The 20,589-nt window shown below is 30.6% G+C and overlaps 1 protein-coding gene across 3 annotated transcripts in view; it reads left to right on the top strand.

Moving 5' to 3' along the window:
- The first annotated feature begins 2,345 nt into the window (after positions 1 to 2,345).
- Positions 2,346 to 20,589, top strand: part of LOC143071648 (dmX-like protein 2) — a 102,769-nt gene continuing 84,525 nt past the window's right edge. For 2 of the 3 annotated variants that reach the window (XM_076246112.1, XM_076246113.1), the window contains exons 1-6: positions 2,346 to 2,541; positions 11,314 to 11,439; positions 12,653 to 12,724; positions 17,325 to 17,403; positions 18,031 to 18,208; positions 20,350 to 20,416. In XM_076246112.1, coding sequence (XP_076102227.1) covers positions 2,455 to 2,541; positions 11,314 to 11,439; positions 12,653 to 12,724; positions 17,325 to 17,403; positions 18,031 to 18,208; positions 20,350 to 20,416 — 609 coding nt within the window. In that variant the 5' untranslated portion in view covers positions 2,346 to 2,454. Of the gene's footprint in view, positions 2,542 to 11,313; positions 11,440 to 12,652; positions 12,725 to 13,648; positions 13,679 to 15,125; positions 15,144 to 17,324; positions 17,404 to 18,030; positions 18,209 to 20,349; positions 20,417 to 20,589 lie in introns of all 3 variants that reach the window. The other variant, XM_076246110.1, reaches the window with a different exon arrangement.

The raw sequence follows: 20,589 nt of genomic DNA, 5'->3' as shown, positions 1-20,589 counted from the left end.
GATAAAAAAAAAATCATTCATCGAATTTTTGTCAGAGTAAGTTTCATTTTCAAATATATAAAACAGACAAATGTTTTTTAAAATGTTCCACAGTTTTAAGCATTATTTACGCCAAATTTCCCGTATATGTTAATTCAGAGATTAATATGCACGAAAATATGCCTTTGCCATGCACATAATGTGAAAATAATAGTTTTTGTATTATAATATAATCTGAATATTTATACCCTAACCTATCACGTGAAAAAAATAAAAAAAACCGACAGAAATAATTTCAAACACAATTTCTTTTATAGATCTATTTTTTATTTAAGAAGAACAAGTATGTTAGAATGAAATCCGATTTGTATTTTTTTCTTACCAATTTGTCTGTTTTTAAGATATTGTATGAAATGATTTATGAAATAATGACTATGTGCTTTACTCATTGTTGAAGGCCGTACGGGGTCTTATGGTTATTAATTTCTGTGTCATTATGTCTCTGATGAAAAGTTGTCTAATCGCCTATCATACCACATCTTCTTTTCTATGTTGCATGTAGTAAAACATTATTATCATATTACTAACGACGTGCTTTAACCAATCAAAATCCCAAGGCCGTAGCTAGGCATCTTATATTAGTGAGGCAAAATAATTGAGCCGAGCGAAGCGAGGCGAAGCGAGGGGAATTTTTTTTGAAGGGTATGAAATGAATGGCGCAAAATCCTGCATTCTAGATATTTTTAGAGAGTTTGATAATGTTTTGAATTTGGACACTTTTTATATATTTTTTTTTATATTTTAAGACTTTTACTAACACCAAATTTTTAACAACTTTATTTAGATTTATATGTAAGATATATAATCATCCAAATATCACTGATTTAAGTCTGCTGCCAGAACATAGAACAAACATCGATTTAGTAGAGTTTGTCAAATTTTTCTATGACCGGTTCAGTCAACTCGTTTCAGAATCATAATTTGGTCTGCTGATATCCTTATCGCGATGAACATGGCAATCCCGCACAATCTCTCGCCACTCATGCATTCTCTTTTCCAAGTTTTCAGTCGTTTCAGGGCAGTCTGTGTTTCGAAAGGAAGCACATTATCATCAACACAATAATCAATGTCTTCTTCCAATTCCTTCTCCATCAGCAATTTGTTAGCAGCATCGGTAGTAACAGTTTTGCCCCAGTTTGCAAAAGGGAATTAAGCTTTCCTGTAAGCACCATCATACAGTTGCAGTTACAAAATATTAAACTCGCTTTTATGCTGACAAAGAGTAGACAAACTAGGGATAGAATGAGATAAGAAAAATGTATATGATTCTATCTATAGAGTATATATGATATGGGTACAGGGGAATTTGGAATGGAGTTTTTGACGTTTACATGTAGGTCCATAATTTCAAATTATTTCTGGAATTAGTTGGTGGTATTTTAGTTTCAAAATCTATAAATTTAGGGGTTAGGTGCATGGGGTCCGAAAATTTTAAAACTTCGTGAAATGAATTCGCAGACAGGACTGCCCCCTTGCGATGACTTGATTTGTCAAAAGTTGGTTAAACGGAGAAATGAATACGCAGACAGAACTGCCCCCTTCCGAATACCAGTACTTGATTTGTCAGTCTACTTATCGTTTTTGGATTGTTCTAATGAAGTTATATACAATACTCAGACTCTGTTCACAAAAAAACTAGTTTACTAGAATAATTCCTTCTTTACTTTCAGTGTCGCTTTTCCTTTTCTGCAAGACTCCGGCCTGTTTTTAACTAGAGATTTATGAGGATTATCATTACTAGGTTAATGTTATCGAGAAACATCACCCGTTGAGATGCTGAGTTATATCCAGGAAGAATAGTTTAAAAGGAATGATGACAAGTTATATAGAAATTAAGGTTGAAATAGAACAACAAATGACTATTATATCAGTGATATATATGTATAAAAAAAGTAATCAGTGTCGAAATTTTAGTAAGGCAATTGCCTCACTTGCCTCAAGGGTAGCTACGGCCTTGAAATCCTAAATATATACTAAGCCGGGGATAATACGGGATTTCGCTGAGTTGCCAATCTCTTGTATTATATGTCTCTGATAAAAGCAATCAATCAATCATTCACCAATCAATCAATCAATTAATCAATCGGGCAACCAATCAATCAACTGATAAAATGTGCTTTTTTTAGTCTTTGGTACAGTTATAAATCAACAAGCTTATAAGAATTGATAAGTTTCCACATGTTTTACATGTATCATGCTCAGACTGCATTTTTTCATTCTTATTAGATTTTTCTGGGGAATCTTGGACGATCTTGGACTGAAAACTGAAACTGATCGATTGTGTTGCAATCTTTCGAAGCAAAATTATCTCCCTTGTAAAAATTGACCCATTATGGCGACGACTGAGGAGGAGTTTCGATGATTACATATTTACATGCTAAACATGTGATGTTAACTCAAAAGAAGTAGAAAAACATGAACCGGCATCAGGTCCTAACGGGTGCATGTAATCCTGGTGATCAGTGCTATGCTGTAGGAAGCGTTGAAGGCATACATTTCACGGTAAATGTTTGTAAACATGACTTGTATCAGGAAGCGATCCTGATCACGACCAGCCAGTGTCACCTGATCATAACATTCTAAATTTTGCCGTCGTGTAAATAGATTTCTGCAAATATTTTACAAGCTCATTAACCAAGAAAAAAGCAATAAAACGCTGTTCATTTGATTTAAATTGTCATCATTTCCTAACACCTGTTACACATAACATGTGTAATAAACAGACTGGATAAATAAATTAATATTTGGCCATCTAAATTAAGACCCCATACTATCAACTTTCATAGCAATACTATGCAGATGAGGACCAATACTCAAGCTCAACAACAAAGTTTTGAAATGTTAAAAAGCTAAATGTGTAAAAAAATAATTCTCATAAAGTTGGAAACATAAACCCATCCACCAATTAGGCATCATATATTTTATATTCTAAAAGTGAAAGTAGGAAGCACATTCAAGTCGATTGTGTGTCATACAACCAGACAACAGGGAAGTAATTCTGTATTGTTTCATTCAGATTTCTGTATTCCACTATTTCTGTGTGAATACAACTTCATTCATTTGCGCAATAACCATGATAACCATAACAACTAAAGTTTTACACTTTATCGCTATTTGTCCGCCATAACTAATAATTTTAACTGTTCCCATAAGATTTTGACGTCACAATACAAAATATTTAACACCACAATGGAAAAGATTTTGTATGACGTTGATAGTTCAAGCAGGGCAGATTCTCAGGTCAACCGGGACAGATTTCCAAATAGAGATAGGTGTATTGGAAAAGTTTAGTATTTTTCTGTGTTAAATACATGTACTTGACCATAAATATAAACATTTACATGAAATGCCAACAATACAGGAAAGTTAGAAAGTCTGTCAGGAGTCGGTTTCACAAAAAAACTTACGACTAAGATTGGTCTTAAGTCATGAATAAATCAGTATACTTACGATCAATTAGTCGTTATTTATTATGTGAAATCGACTGCAGACCATTAACATTGCGGCTACATGTACAAACACATGACTCCCATGAAAAAAATCTGTATACAGTCAGTGGAATCCCCTGTGCCTTTGACATATGTTGAGCTGGTGATATTGCAAATAACCTGCAACAATTATAAATAGAATTGTTCTTGAAATGTTTCAGTCTCCAGAATGGTCAGAAGAGGTTAAGAATAATAAGTGTAAACATAAATTGATATTATATTTTTAATCAAAATAATGATTTTTTTTTTTATGAAAATGCACTTACCCATGGGATAGTTATACCTTACAATTTTACTTTCACTCACTAGTTTTTACTTTCAAGTGGACAGACACCTGGTATTTCTATGTCCCCCTAAACATGTTTCACAGCCAGGACAGGAGACAAAAATTAATTTACATTTTGTATTTCAATCATTTAATTCTAAATGTAACAGTTTCTTACCTAATCTTGTTGACTCATTGTCCATTTATTTGTCTACAATGTACCAATGAAATATTGTTGTACATACTATCAAGTTTGTCGATACAATTCTCAATGTTCCCCCCTTTTCTGTACATTTACATCATTTACTTTTAAATACATGTATGTATGTTATCATGTTAAATTTGTACATGTATGTCAACAGTTTTGTTTGGAAGCAATATGTTAATACATATTTCCCATTCCAAAACCAATAAAACTTTAGATTAATTAATAATCTTAGGGTAGAGTCGTTATAGTTGTAATAGTCATCCTGATTATTGAATGTTTTCAACTACATTGTTAATTTGTATAAATAGTAAATGAGGTCAATATCTACATAAAAAAATAACATAAGATACTTGAAACTTGTACACAATGCACAAATATGCTTATTACCACAGATTACAGATCTATCAAGTTTGAATTTTGGGGTTGTCACAAATCCTAGAGTTATGCCCATTTACAAAAATAAAATTTGCATCAATCAAATTTTATGGACCATACACCATGATACACATTTCCTATAACCACAAAACTCAGATCAAGTACAAATTGTGGTAGGTTCACTTCTACTGTTCCTTTACTATATAAATAACACATAGCTGAGAGAGTGATAGAGCAGATTGTTACCCCGAGAAAACATTGTCAACTGAGGCGACATGTAGTCATAAAAGGACAAGTTTTGATATATTTAGATTCCAGACTAGTAGATGTAAAAGTTTTTGGTGCAGACTGTGAATACAGTAAATGTGAACAACAAAGAGGAATACAATCCAAGATCCATAAACCTTGAAATGACCAAAACCATCAATTGACTCTTTACACATGTCAGAGTTATTGCCCCTTGACTTCATATTATTCTGAACTTTTGATTATTTTAGATGTGATGCTGGATTGATTATAAGCAACTAAATATAATTTCAGTAGTATTTTATATTTTGATGACTGTTAGTGGTTGTCCATTATTTTTGGGGATGGTTTTGGAAATTTTTGAGAATATAATTTATGATCTCAGTCATGCTTCAGTGACATTGAAGTTTTCTACTGTCATAGTGAAATTAAAGCTTTAATATGAACTTATGTGAATAAGATGTTTTTTTGATTGCCTTTCCCTACCAGAGACCAAATTTGTCACTGTAGAAGTTATTAACTATGATCACCATACAACTACTAACATGACAAATATATCAACAAATGAGCAAAGCCCATACCATATACATGTATATCAGGTATATATAGTAAACTATAAACATGATAAAAGAACCTGAAATTACAAATTTTGAATAATTCAAACAAAAACAGGCTTATTTATGTACATGTACAATGTACAATGTATGTAATAAGATATTATAAATTTAAAACAATTATGATTTACAGCAATAATAGCTATACTGAATATAAAAAGATTTGTTATAGATCATTATCAATAAGACGTAACCTAAATCCAAATCAAATTGATAATTTTTATCATGTTTATGTACATTGTATTTTATTACTTTAATCCAAATTTGTAAATCGGTGAATTTGGTATGATTGCCAATAAGACAACTATCCACAAGCTTTCATAATATTTCATTCATAAATTTATGTTCTTTTGCTTTAGTTAGTATACTTTTCCTAGTTGAATGCATGATTTATAAAGAACAGAACTATATACAGAATGAATAAATGACAACACTGCAAAATTGGAAATGTTAATATTTTTTTTTCTCTTGAACATGTTGAACGTTTAATAATATCCAAATTGGAATTAAATTCTCTGTTTGATGTAAGAGAATAGCCTACATGGCCTATGGCTATGTTGATGATGATATTTGGTTTGCTGTACAGTATTAGCCTAGTATTTTGTCATAGTTTTATAGGTTATAAATGTTTAATGACTCCAATGATTAGTTAAGGTTAGGGAGCTGTAGAGTTATTACAATGACCAATTTACTGATTAATAAAAGGCTCTGTAAGCTGTAGACAAATGATTAATGATTCAACGCCTACAATCAGAATTCTAATACAAGGACACTGTTTTCATCATGCCACATTTTTAATGGAACTAAAATTTCTCTTTACTTTTCATTTTGCTTTTTGACATATACACATGATATATTTTACAACTCTAGCTATGTCATGTATGTTTATATATTACATGTAGTTGAATTTGATTTCTGTATTACTTTGGAATTTCACTATAATTTCACCAGTCCATAATAAAGATTTTTAAATCCCTAGTTTGTGATGTCCAAATCCATGAAATCTCTCTGATGCCTGATAGAAATGTGAATTATAAACATTTATATACCAAACTGTCAGCTGACATGTTGATTTCTAGAATAAGTTAGAAATATGAGAAGAAATTGAGGGACATTTGATAGCAAGAAAAGAATTAATGATACAAGACAGGCAAAAGTAAATATCTTTATTGAATTTTACCAATAAATTATTTAAGAAATGTCTTGTATTGTCAGGCTGTTTTAAAGCCTTTCACTCTGTATGTTGATTGATTTCATCTCATCACAGTAAAGGCTTTTTTTTTCTTCTGTAAAATTGATTATTGAATATTGAATATAGTTAGTTTAATATGTAAATATTTAATGCATTTGTAATGAAAGTGTATTGTATTTTACTAAATTTCATGCATACATGTAAATATTAAGTGATACATCCTCATAAAGGTAAACTTTTATAGAACTAAAAGTAGAGTTGCTAGATTTTCTATAGTCAGATTCTAGTGCAGTTCCATATGTATCTCAAATATTTGTTTTCGAATCAGTTCATATTCTTTGACTTAAATTTTTCAGTGTATTATGTTATGTGACGTATCAATGTGTCAAGCTGCTATATATTTGTTAGTCATGTTGTCATGGTTGTATGTCAGTTTTATTCCATGAAATTTATACAGTCCTTCTGATAATACAAAATTAGAGAAATGTTGAGATATCATACAAGGAGTCGATATCATCCATGTTTTGTGCTAAGTCATTAGTATTTCTAATTCATTTGTTGTGATGTTTCATACCAAATGTGTCATGACTTGTGTCATGTTGGTTTTTAATTTCTTTTCCGTCATATTTGCATTGTTGTGTCTCTTCCTCTTTTTATGTGTTATGTTGAGTTTCTAAGTCGTGATTTGTCTAATATGTTTCTTATGTATGATTTGTGTCATGTTGTGTTTCTTTTCTATGATTTGTGTCATGTTGTGGTTCTTTTCTGTGATGTTTGTCATGTTGTGGTTCTTTTCTATAATTTGTGTGATGTTGTGTTTCTTTTCTATGATGTGTGTCATTTTGTGGTTCTTTTCTATGATTTGTGTGATGTTGTGTTTCTTTTCTATGATGTGTGTCATGTTGTAGTTCTTTTCAATGATTTGTGTCATGTTGTGGTTCTCTTCTATGAATTCTGTGATGTTGTGTTTCTTTTCTATGATGTGTGTCATGTTGTAGTTCTTTTCAATGATTTGTGTCATGTTGTGTTGCTTTCTTTTCAATGATTTTTGTCATGCTGAGTTTTTTTTCTGTGATTTGTGTGATGTTTTGTTTCTTTTCTATGATTTGTGCCATGTTTTGTTTCTTTTCTATGATTTGTGCCATGTTGAGTTTCTTTTCTATGATTTGTGTCAATTTGTGTTACTTTGAAGTCATGCTTTGTGTCATCATGGTCATGTGCTTTTTTTCCACGGATTTTGTCTTTGTGTCATGTTGTGTGTCTTTTCCTTGATTTGTGTCATGTTGTTATTCTTTTCCATGATTGTGTCATATTTTGTTTCTTTTACATGATTTGTGTCAAGTTGTGTTTCTTTACTTGTTTTATGTCCCTTTAATAAAAGATATATATATATATATATATAAGTACGTCTGAGTGAAAGAACCAAAAATTTGCGAAAGCAAATTTACAGATCTAACATTGTTGGGTTGATGTTTAGACGAGTTGTATATATATATATATACATATGGACACAAAATTGTTTTGGATTTCTTTATGGTTATTAAAGTATTTGATTAAGAAATAATTCTTTCATGTCATGCTCTATGCTCATTTTAATATGGGTAGGCATTATATTTGTCCATATTTTACACTGAGCGTTAGCGAGGTGAAAAATGTGGTCAAATATAATGCATACCCATATTAAAATGAGCATAGAGCATGACATGAAGGAATTATTTCGATTCTAATAGGACAAATACAGTATTTTTATAGGTCGAAGCGTACAAAAATACTGTAAAAATGTTTGGCTTTTCCTGTTTCCTCCCTGAGGAGTCTGTGCATTACATTTCATATTTGATAAGTTTAAAAACATATAATAAAAGTTTATTCTAGCTGCTTAAATGTATATATTTTAAAGGATAACGATGAAAATAATGTTAATAAATTACTCAGTAAGTTTGTGCGCATGTGTCAAACATATTTTGTGCTCATTAAAACACGGCCTTGTTTACAAAGTGTAATAGGGACGTCATATTAGAATTTTATCTTGAACATGCTTGAAATATTTGCCACTGTATTTTCAATTAAGCAACCAACGACCAACTTGTTCCTTATTGAATTACATTAGTGGAAGAATTACACCTTTGATCTTTGTTTCTTGATTATGTACCAGTAATTAATATGAGATTTGTGGTTTAGAGAGTCTTCTTTGATAAAAGGTATTTAAATTTGATCTATTGGTGAAATATTGATCCTTTGTAATGGCTTAGATCAAATTCCTATTTTGTTCCACCAGTAAAGGAGACACTTGTTTTGATTTAGATGCATAATATTTAGTACCATTCATTTTGTCAATAATTTATTTCAATAGTTCCTCCATTATATGCTAATAAATTGTTTAGAAAGTTACATTTAAGATCAATCTTGTTGACATGTTATCTTTTGTTGATTGAAACTAAAACAGTTAGTAAAACATTTTACATTGATACGAAAAAATTTGTAAGCTTCAGATTCTAATTAAGTTTCATGCTATGAAAAAATATTCCAGCCTATTTTATGTTTCAATAGTGAAATTTGTTTGTCATATCCTTATCCTGCATAATACCTGAAAACCTGTCTAATATTATATGACTTAAATCATTATTCTTTTTTGGGTTTGCTTTAGACCAATTTCATGTTTTAGATAATCTGGTCCAAAGAACCAAGTAAGTTTTTCTCACCACACAGTCTGTTGTCTATTTGTTTACAAAAATGATTCTCCCTGAAAGTACTTTGCCAAATTTTTCTTGATTATCAATGGGGTGCTGGTATGTGTATTTCTAGTAAATATTAGCTTGAACATTCATCAATATTACAAGATAAAATAATATAAAACATTTATAAATGAGTGGTAAAGCAATGTGATTCATACATGTTGTGATACAATATTACTATCCAAATTTTTTTTCTTATGTTTTAGTGATTGCATTAATAATCCTGCTGCATTTTTTTGCATTAATGAAATTTCTGAATTCATAGTACAGAATGCTCATGAAATTCAACACGCAAATCATATAGATTCTCCCGGCTACTAATTAAGTGCTTATTTTCTAGTATTTCTACAGCTGACCAGAAGTCATTTGTTAATCAATACTTTACTTCATTGTCACTTGTGTGTCATACTAAAAAATAGCAGTAGACATAGTCAATACATTAATCCATTGATATAAACAGGATAAAATATTATTTCAATGTCAGAAACCCAAAGGGGAGTATTGGTGGAGATACACTCATGGGAAATGTGGAACTATTTAGCTTATAATAGACATCTTAGTGTGGTAATGGCATAACTACAATGCTTGAAATGTCTTTCGTAAGAGTGAACTTATACACATTGAATCAGTAGAGAAGACTGAAGGCTACCAGCTGACACTTATATATTGGAAATTTTCTTTCACACTGGTTAAGCTTTTCACAAAGAATGAGAAAATGTGGTATGATTACCACTATCCATCAAAGACAAAAGTACAAGAATATAAACAACAACAAGTCACCTTACAGCCTTTAACAACGAGCAAAAAACAATGGGGTGAAAATGAAATTATGGTGCTAAATTGAAATCTGTATTCTCAAAAAAAGTAACCAATGCCAGTATTTATAATGGGCTGATAACAAATCACTGTTCAATATTTCTTGAAAATAAGAGAACATATTGGAGAAGTCTTGATATATGACTGATTATCAAATCATTATCAAATCAGTATCAATAAATTTCAAACTAATATTTCTCATGAGTATACTACATGATCAGTGCATGTATTTTATACTACCGATTTTATTCAGTATGATTAGACAACAGAACTTGTTTACAAATGTAGAAGTTACCAGTCTGATTTCATTTCACTCCCAATTATTTTAATAGACTGCCATTTATGGTCTTTATTTTCCACTATAGGTTTTTAAAAACAGATTTATTACCTAAACTTACAAGTTTATTCATTCTGTAAAATTTTATGGCATATAAAACATGAAACATCATCACATGATGATATATCTGTTTCTTTTTCTATTGCCTTTCACTGAATGAAAAAATCCAATTAAACATAATTGTCAGAATGAAATATTTAAATCTTTGAGTTTATTAAATCTTTAGAGGTTTTGAGTTGACATGTAATTTCCTGAATATTCACAAATGGATTTTGCAGCTTGAAACCTCTCTTATAAGTAGAGTTATTGGGTATGTCATGATTAAAATTGAGATCAATAATTTATTGAAATTCAACAGCAATGAACCTGAGAACAATTACAACATCCTAACATCAATCAAACTAAAAACTGATAACCTTGGGAGGTTGATACTGGATTAGGGTAATAATCTAATTAAACTAAAAATGGATAACCTTGGAGATTGATAACTGGATTAGGCCTAGGGTTATGAGGTTGATACTGCATTAGGTAATAATCTGTTCATTTAATTATTAAGGCATAATGACTTATTTACATTATGATACAATGCTTTAATGAATTTGGTTATATTTATAAGAGAGACAAAACATACCAAAAGGACATTCAAACTCCTGACCCCTGTGCAAAAAATAAGACCAAAAGACAAACAACAGAATTCAAAACACAACATACAAAACTAAAGACTGAGCAACACTAAACCCACCAAAGTGACTAAATTAAAGGAGAAGTTTCATTTTACACATTACATGATGTCCACTCCACACCTATAACATCAATTTCCAAGCGTTTGATCAGAAACAGTCATCGGTACAGAAATAAGTTTCAAACATGTATTTAACATGTTTAACCAATAATGCATAGAGCACTACAAAGAGTTCCTGATGGAGAACAATTATATTTGTGACTAAGATTTTAGATTTAGTTTTAGTACTGAAGTTTTATTAATTTTTGTGTTCTTTCAGGCCTATGCTGCTGGATGTGATATTGTTATTCTAGCCAGTGATTTCCAGAGAGTACAGATCATTCCTGGTGTCACCCATGGCAACATAAAGGTCAACTGTATAGATTGTTCTACAGATTCAGGAAAGGTAAATATTAACCATCAATATACATGTGATAAATGTAGGGTTACCCATGACAACTATGTATAAACAGATTGATATACAGATTGAGGAGAGGGAGGTATGAATATGTATTGAAAACCTTGAACCAATTAGATCATAATGGGGTAGTGATGATTCATTAAATGTCTTTATTACATTGGTTGCAATGAATTACATTGATTTCCCAGTTTGATAAAAACCGATAATTTCACATGTGAAATAAACGTGGTTATTTCACTCTCTGACGTCATACAACAATAGGCGTTGTCAAGACGTCGATAACGTCGGATCAAAACAAATTGTCAATGCGTAGGAAAAAGATATAGTTCCTTACATTTTCTACATTAATTTCATAAAAAAAAGCCATTTGCCAATGTAATAAAAAGAATAACTAATCGCCGTATTTGAATATCAAAAATAAGACAACTTGTGACCGAACGCCGCTATGGATTAAACTCGTGCTGCGCACTCGTTTAATCCATGCGTTGTTCGGTCACGCGTTGTCTTATTTTTGATATTCAAATACGGCGATTAGTTATACTATAATAATACAATGCCTCTCAGTTTGAAAGCATATTCCTATTAACTTTTATTACTATATAAATAACAACCTTGACTACTAATGACAGTCTCACATGGTTGGTACTTGTACAACAAAAGTTTTATCAATTAAATCTAAGCTGATTCATTCTGACACAGGTACAGCTGTTATATATATTTGGTCTTTGTTCTGGCAATTAAAAGTCATTGATAACATGTACAACAGCATACTTTTACAAATCATCTGATTTTGATTTTAAATGAATAAAATTGAGTATGGGAATGGGGAATTTGTCAAAGAGACAGCAACCCGACCAAAGATCATAAAACAGCGGAAGGCCACCAATGGGTCTTCAAAACAGCAAGAAAATCCCTCACCTGGAGGCGTGCGTAGGCTGCATGAATGAAAGAGCTAATTGATGGTCATCAGGACTTCTAAAAGAAATGACAGATTGGGACCAAATGATTTTTTGAAGAAAAAAGTAAAGATGAAGTTAGGACATCAAACCAGTAACAAAACAAAAGAGATTTTGAGTAAAAAAGAGAAATGTTTTATCTAAATGTACAAATGTGAAAAAAAAAATGGAATAGTTGAACGTGGAAAGAGTACCTGATAAAAGCATATATTTATTGGGGAATTATGTTGTTTATTTTTTAGATTGCAGCATCATATAAAAGTAAAGTGTACATCTTTGAACCAACACCATTATTACACCATGAAAGTACACATGTAAGTGTTCTGACATTTAGATGATCTATTTTGCTTGTACACATAAAACTTTTACATTTGATTATTTTTGTGTTTGCATAACTTTCTGTAATACCTCTGAGCTTTATTTTTATGTTAAAATCACTCATAGAATTTGATTTAGTTTCTAATCTATAAACCTGTGACTGCTCTAACATATTTACACATTTTAACTGTAGCTAAGAATCAACCTCTTATTTCCAAAAACAGCAACACACAGTTAACTCTTGGCAACAATGGTTTTCAAAGAATGATGCCCCCAGAATATTCTATGTTAAGGATCTATGTTAGTCTTCTGCATCTTGTTTAAAAAAAAATGAGGTAAAATCATGCTTCTTTGAAGATCAATTAGCTGATCTATGAAACCAAACAGAAAATCATGTCCACGATTGCATTTCTTTTTTTCTCGGGTAAACAATCTTTTTTTCTGCTTTTGTCATTTCTATATAGTAAATTTAAATGAAACAAATCCCTCTCAATAATTTATTTTAGACTGAAGTTAAATTATTGTGTAAATACATGTACATATATACTGAAGAATTTATTCACATACATAAATCAAGCATGTAACTAATTTAGTTGATTATTGGAAATCATTCCCAAACTAAGTCTAGCAGTAATTATCTATTACATAATTCTTTATGAGAATTCATGGGCTGATTCCTTTACTAGTAGTTCATATAAATAAATTTACATAACTTTCAGTATTCATTCACTGATACTTTAAGCAATCTTTTATGTAAATAAATTTACATATATTACATGTACATGTATTTCATAAGTATTTTGAGTTCACCTAATAAATAAATTTTTGTGTTGGTTTCAGCATCAAAATGTCTTGTATCTATATATATTTTCATATTTCTTAGTACTAGTTTTACTTTTTTAGTTGTACTTATATTTTAGGAAGAGGATGAGTGCACTATTCATCCACATGTAATTATGACTTCGTGATATTTTGATCACGACCTAACATTTTACTAACATAGCGTATTTGGCATGTTGACCCTTTATATATAATTAGATATGGTATGGCTGTAATACATGTACAGCCTTAATCAGAATGATGTTGGTAATAGGTATCATATATAGTCCATGGTGGTATGAAGGTTTATGGCTATAACATATATTTAGGTATTGGAGGTAAGTTAAATTCATTACCGATTCATCTATTTTTGTGGTTACCAATTTTGTGGATCAATGAAAACTTGCATATTCATGGATATTTAATTTCGTGAAAAGTCTGCAAACATTCCTTTCGAAAATTTGTGATTCATTGAACATTTTAATTTGTGGTTCACCTGTTCCCACGAAATCCACTAAAATTAGTATCCAATAAATATTAATGAATCCAGTCCACAGTATGATGTACCAGTATCTTTTTTTTTGTGATATCTTTTTTTCAGGAATTGAAATGACGTCTTTTACCATACATCTTTTTTCACATAGTTTAAAAAGACAGCAAATAGACCAACTTTAAAAACAAAAAGCACGAACAGTTTACTTAGTTTTAAAATAACAATATTTTTTTTTTTAAATTGATTGGATGCATGAAATTTATGAAAGAAATTAATGTTAAAATGGATAAAAGTATAATATAAATGATTATGAAATACTTAAAAGGTATTAGTTTGTTACTCCTATTTATCTTGTTAACATAAACCAGTTCATACATTGTTAACTGGACTAGGACAGTAGGCCATTGGTTATAGATATCATATAATATTAGTAAAAAACTTTTTGAAAATGAATTAAAATTTGTATTCAGGCCTATAACTGGTACAATATTTCTACAAAGCTATTTAAAAAAATTCGTATCATTTTCTGTGAAACCTGTTTTTAAAAATATTTAAAAAATTGTGCCAGTCAGTAGAATATTATACTTGTACATAAATTTATAAAACATATTTTTGTTATAAGGTTAAAATGAAACCCATCCATTTTGTTTTTAAATAACTTTTAACACTTCTCAGTAATAAATGCATAATAAAACATCAATTCTGGTTAAATGTCAGTTTGAATATATATGCTCTTTCGATTATCCTCCCTAGACTATATGGACAAAGTGAATTTAAGGAAGATAGGTCCATGTACTTTCGAGGAGTTGACTGTCCAGTCCATTAGCTGTCATCAAAATTTGATAATTTGAACTAAGTAATCATACAGCAAGAAATATTTCAGATGCATGACTGCATGAGCTTATATTTTTATGCATTATAATATATAATCAGTATAAAATGTCAGTTTTGCATTGTAATACATTTGTACATTTGAAAATGTATCATTTAAGCAGTTCAGTAATTAATTCCCACAAGTTAACCTGATATTAAAAAATTATCAAAAAGAGCTTCTTTTGTATAACAATTTGATTATATTTATACAGAATCATCGTTTGGGAAAGGTTTGTAAATCACTGGCTAGACCATGCTTTGATTCTTAGCTATGATGTCATAGCTATAAATAGCTAGATTATGCTTTGACACTTAGCTGTATTTGGCAAGGGTCAGTTTTGTCTTTGTTATAACTTGTATAACTAAACACTGAATGCTTTACTTTGCCTCACCACAACTCTTTTGTATGACTAGGCTATTCATCAGTTGTTTGAGCAAAACATGGATTTAATATTTGCCACTGGACCTTCACAAACACCTATTCAATTTCTGGAACAATTCTCATACAGAACTAACTTCCACCATTCAAGAAAATTCTTCATTCTACATTTTGAACAGCACTAGCATGTAAACAATGATCATGATGATTAATTTATACAATTCTCAGTTTCCTAAAAAAATGTTTTTTATTTTTTTTTTTTATTTTGTATGAAATTCTGACACCATTAGAAACATGCTAAATAAAATTATTTTCAGATTTTATATTTTCCAATTTTTAAATATTCTTTAATTATGAATATTTGGATTTAAATTCTTAATTCTACTAACTTGGTTCCTCAACAAAAATGGACCCAAGGGACAAAAATAAAACAGAATGGTACAAGACTTTATATTCCCTAAATCCATAAAAGCCATAGAAAAACTGATAAGCATAAAATCTTCAGAATGACAAGAAAGAAAAAAAATCGTTGACAATTAGCAATATGGATACCAGATCTTCAAAAAGCATGCAACTGTAAATTGAACCCTGATAGTAGTTACTGCCCCTCAAAAATTTCCCCCTGAATTTTCCAACGATATATTTTTTTCCATAAGAGGAATTCCAATTTCTTGATGCCTTAAATTTATATATTTTTTTACCTGTATCTATAGAATATGTAAAATATGTTTTTATGTATATATATATATATATATATATATATGCTATGCTACTATTATAACAAGGAAATTTCTGCATACAATTTGTTATGAATAAAATGAGAAAGGGGTATACATGTACATCATCAATGAAACAGTAAACCAACAACTAAAATAACCAAAAGACATCTAGAGAAAAATATACAGATTTAAGCAATAAACAGGTGTCTACACTATAGTATTAAACGCCATTTTAAAGGAATTTATTGGTGTATAAACTGGACCAAGTCACTCACAAACAAATAAAAGTCCAAAGGACTTTTATGATATGTTTGTGAGTGACTTACTTTTATGATATGTTTGTGAGTGACTTACTTTTATGATATGTTTGTGAGTGACTTGGTCCAGTTTATACACCAAAAAATTCCTTTAAAAAGGGGTTTAATCCTTATAATTCGTTCAGATTGGAGATTGGGAATATATTTTTCCACACTCGTTACCTCTATTACACGTAAATTGTATATATATGTCACTGAATAGACCTGGCCCATGAATATATTTGTTGGTTAATGCAAAAATATGTACTCACCGAAGTTTGCTATCTGATAAAAAGCAAACTGCAAAAACTCTTATTATCATTCAAACAAATGTTTTGTGTGTTATTTTATTGAACAATTAACTTGCAGTGAAAATAAATTTTGTTGACGTCGTTGTTATTATCGCCGCCATCTTGTTTACATTGGTTACAAAAAGAAGTTCGGTCAACGTCGTCTATCGAAAAATAACCAACGTCAAGATCAACTACCGGAAGTTCTCTCGACCAATAATATCAACATATTCCTTAATATGCAAATCATAATAGAATTATAATATGACAAACTCTGTATAATCCAGTTTTACTTGAACTATCATTTATGAATTCTGTAAAAGAAGATCATTAAAATTTATTCACACATACTCTTCTTTAATTTATTCAATTGATCGAATGTCTGACTTATGAATTTTAACCTTTGTTTCATAAATGAATCCAAAACTATGGTGACTTTTCATCTAGTTTATAATCAGTTGCTGGCCTGTAATATCATTTAATTCATAAGAACATTATGTTGACAATATTAATAAATTTTATAACAAGTATAATTAGCAAACTTGACAACCTTTAAGTATATTTTAATAACTCCAACTTTGTTTTGGGCACATTAAAGTGTTTTTTTAACAAGATCATTTTTAGACTAAATATTTTTTGATAAACAGATCAGTTTGTTAGATTTGAGTAGGGTACATAGTGAGTAACAATTTAAAATATGTCATTGTCTTTAATTGTTTATTTGTAGAAATTGGACTATCAGTGGTATCAGACAGCATCTTTTGAAGCAGAAAGTTTGATTAACTGTCTAAGCTGGAATCTTGAAGGTAAAGTAATTATAGTTTTTACAGTTACAAAATATTGGTCCTCTTTTTATTGCCATTATTTGACTGCTTCATATGCAACCAATCATGCCAATTGCAAAAACAGAAACTCTTGTCATAAAGTTATTACTAGAAGATGCATTTGAAATCTAGGTATAACTTGACAAGTGATGAAACAAAGAGTGTGGACACAGTAATAAGGTGGACACAGCATAGATTTAGTAAAATGCATTTATTTCTTTTTAAGAATTGAAAATTAGGAAATTTATGCAAAAGACCCAATTTGAATAATGCAGCAGTACGTCTGAGCATGCAAAAAAGCCTTTAAGACACTGATCGATAACATTCTCGAATTTGGATATTTTCTCAAAAATATGCATTGTTTGTTGAAACAAAGACAAATTTATAAAGCACAAAACACTACATTTATACATACTATTACAAGTATTTAAATTTTTGTATGGTTTCAGAAGAGTTGTGGCTCAATGGAATCGGTTTCTTCCAATCCTTAAGTAGTACTTGTAGATAAATAAAATTCACATTGTTCTCTAATGCTCCACTCATCTCAAAGATGAAAAAATCTTAAAAAAATATCTTAATCTGAATTTTCTTTTTTTTATCTGTGTGCAGGGTCGCGTCTTCTGACAGGAGGTGATGTTATCCAGATATGGCACCTAGATCATGAGCAGCATGATGAAGAAAACAAGGGTGTTAAGTTTTCTGTGGGAGACCATGAGGAGGAGGGGAAAGTACACCATCTGTATGATGAAGATTCACTACCAGTGTGGGACTGCATCTGGAGAATCAAGTAAGTTTTCTGTGGGAGACCGCGATGAGGAGGGGAAGGTACACAGTCTTTATGATGAAGATTCACTACCAGTGTGGGACTGCATCTGGAGAATCAAGTAAGTTTTCTGTAGGAGACCACAAGGAGGAGGAGAAGGTACACCATCTTTATGATGAAGATTCACTACCAGTGTGGGACTGCATCTGGAGAATCAAGTAAGTTTTGTGTAGGAGACCACAAGGAGGAGGGGAAGGTACACCATCTTTATGATGAAGATTCACTACCAGTGTGGGACTGCATCTGGAGAATCAAGTAAGTTTTCTGTGGGAGACCACGAGGAGGAGGGGAAGTACACCATCTTTATGATGAAGATTCACTTCCAGTGTGGGACTGCATCTGGAGAATCAAGTAAGAAATATCTTGGTGATCTGATTTGGAGACTGCTAGGAGTGTGTCTTGAGTATCTATTTTAAATTAGATTTTATCATCTATTGTAGTGATTTGTATGAATATATACATGTATAAGTTAGTGTTGTTCCGATGATTGGAATAAGTCGGAAATCAGTTGGTTGGGCCTCACGATGTCGATAATCGATTGGGATTTTGTTCAATCGATTGTCGCTATAGTTTCCGGACTTTTTGCGTATCAACTTCCGGTCCGTTTGCGGTTTGAATTTTATTTGCTCAGTCAAACAAATTGCAACAAAAAATATCAGTGGATGACAATAACAATGTCAAACATCCTATAATTAAAGACAAAACCATTTTTTCCCCTTTAAAACGTGACAAAAGTATTGACTATATATATATACAGATTGATCTTTAAAATAAATAACTTTGTATGAAATACTCTCTCAATACCGGATACTTGTTACTTGAGAGCGTACATGAAATCCTTCAGATTTTAGACAAAATAATTTCTTTACTTCATAAGAGCGTGTCGCAAATTGCCTTTTATTAATGTTTTATCCATTAGTAGCGTCAAAAGCGTCATATTCCTTCCCAAATTGCTTGTCAAACATCGTTTATGTTTGTAAATTTTCTGAAATTTGTCCGCCATTGAAATACATTAGAATCACGGATCGGATACGGTTCAACTATGTAATAATTCCGCATTTTTGCAATTATAAGTTCAGACGCTCGCTTGACACAATTGACAGAAAAATGATGATCATAAAGTGAAAAAAAAGCATTCTACACGAATTAACAGACATTGGCTGGATCCTCTTTGTTTACTGTATATATTTCAATGCAAATGCATTGTTTTATTTTTTTCTGTTAATCTTAAATTTCTTAAAGTAAAATACTTTATATATATCTTTTCTTTAATACTGTGAAACATTCAAATGTTTATACTGCTAAGTTATTGAAATTATAATGTGAGTTACACCATTGAAATTTAGAAAAGTTAGTGTCACTCTTGGTAATTAATGTTGTAATTATGAGATAAAATATGTTCAATCTGAATCTGGATTCTAATTAATTCATTTTTATAATTGCTAAATAAAATATGAAAAGGAAACAGAAGATCAAATATTAACATATAAAACTCTGCAATGAAATGGAATATACACATTAGACATGACCAATGAGACTAAAATGCATGATTTCATTTAAAAAAAGGGCAAAGTATTCTGATGCGATTATAACCGATAGTCGGTTGGTTGCTGTCAAACGATTGTAATAGATAATCGGTTGGTAATTTCAACCGATTATCCAACACTAGTATAAGTTTATCATAATAAAATTTGGATCTGTAGTAATGTATATCCTACAGGGGTGTATCTGGAGAAATGCAGTTTTGTATTCACCATGATCCTTTGGGGCACATTGACAATGAATATATAGATATTTAAAAAGAAACAGGATACCGACAAGTTATTTAGCTAGTTAATTAAGAAAGTCAAATTTCCACGTTATTTTTGGAGAAATTGCTTATAAAAAATGTTATACAAAATGTATTTACAGGGATATTGGTAAAAGGCAAATCTTGATCAGAGTCTTTAAAATCAAATCTTGTAAATGTGACTCAGGATTTGATAATTAAGGGTACTCCAATAGTTATTCACTAGCTTCTTTTAAATGATGTAAATGTTTTGCACTATAAAGTAGGTTCAACTAATCTTAAAATGTACTTGTATACTTGTTGTATATATTTACAGACCAGCTACTCCTGTATATTTCTTGAAGTACTCACATGATGGACTGTTGTTTGCCTCTGCTGGACAGGTCAGTACTACAATATGTAGACTATTCTATTAGAGAAGACAGTTAATATGGGTTTCTGTCTACTGTAGTGTTCTCACCAGATATTTCATTAATCATCCTGGTAAACAGGTGAAATTGAAATACCATTTTGTTTCTAAAAAAATATAGTATCAAATCCATTAAATAATCTATAA

The sequence above is a fragment of the Mytilus galloprovincialis genome, chromosome 4 (genome assembly GCF_965363235.1).
Source record: "Mytilus galloprovincialis chromosome 4, xbMytGall1.hap1.1, whole genome shotgun sequence".
NCBI lineage: Eukaryota > Metazoa > Mollusca > Bivalvia > Mytilida > Mytilidae > Mytilus > Mytilus galloprovincialis.
Note: the sequence above shows the minus strand (reverse complement) of the source record. Positions and strands in the feature narration are given on the sequence as shown.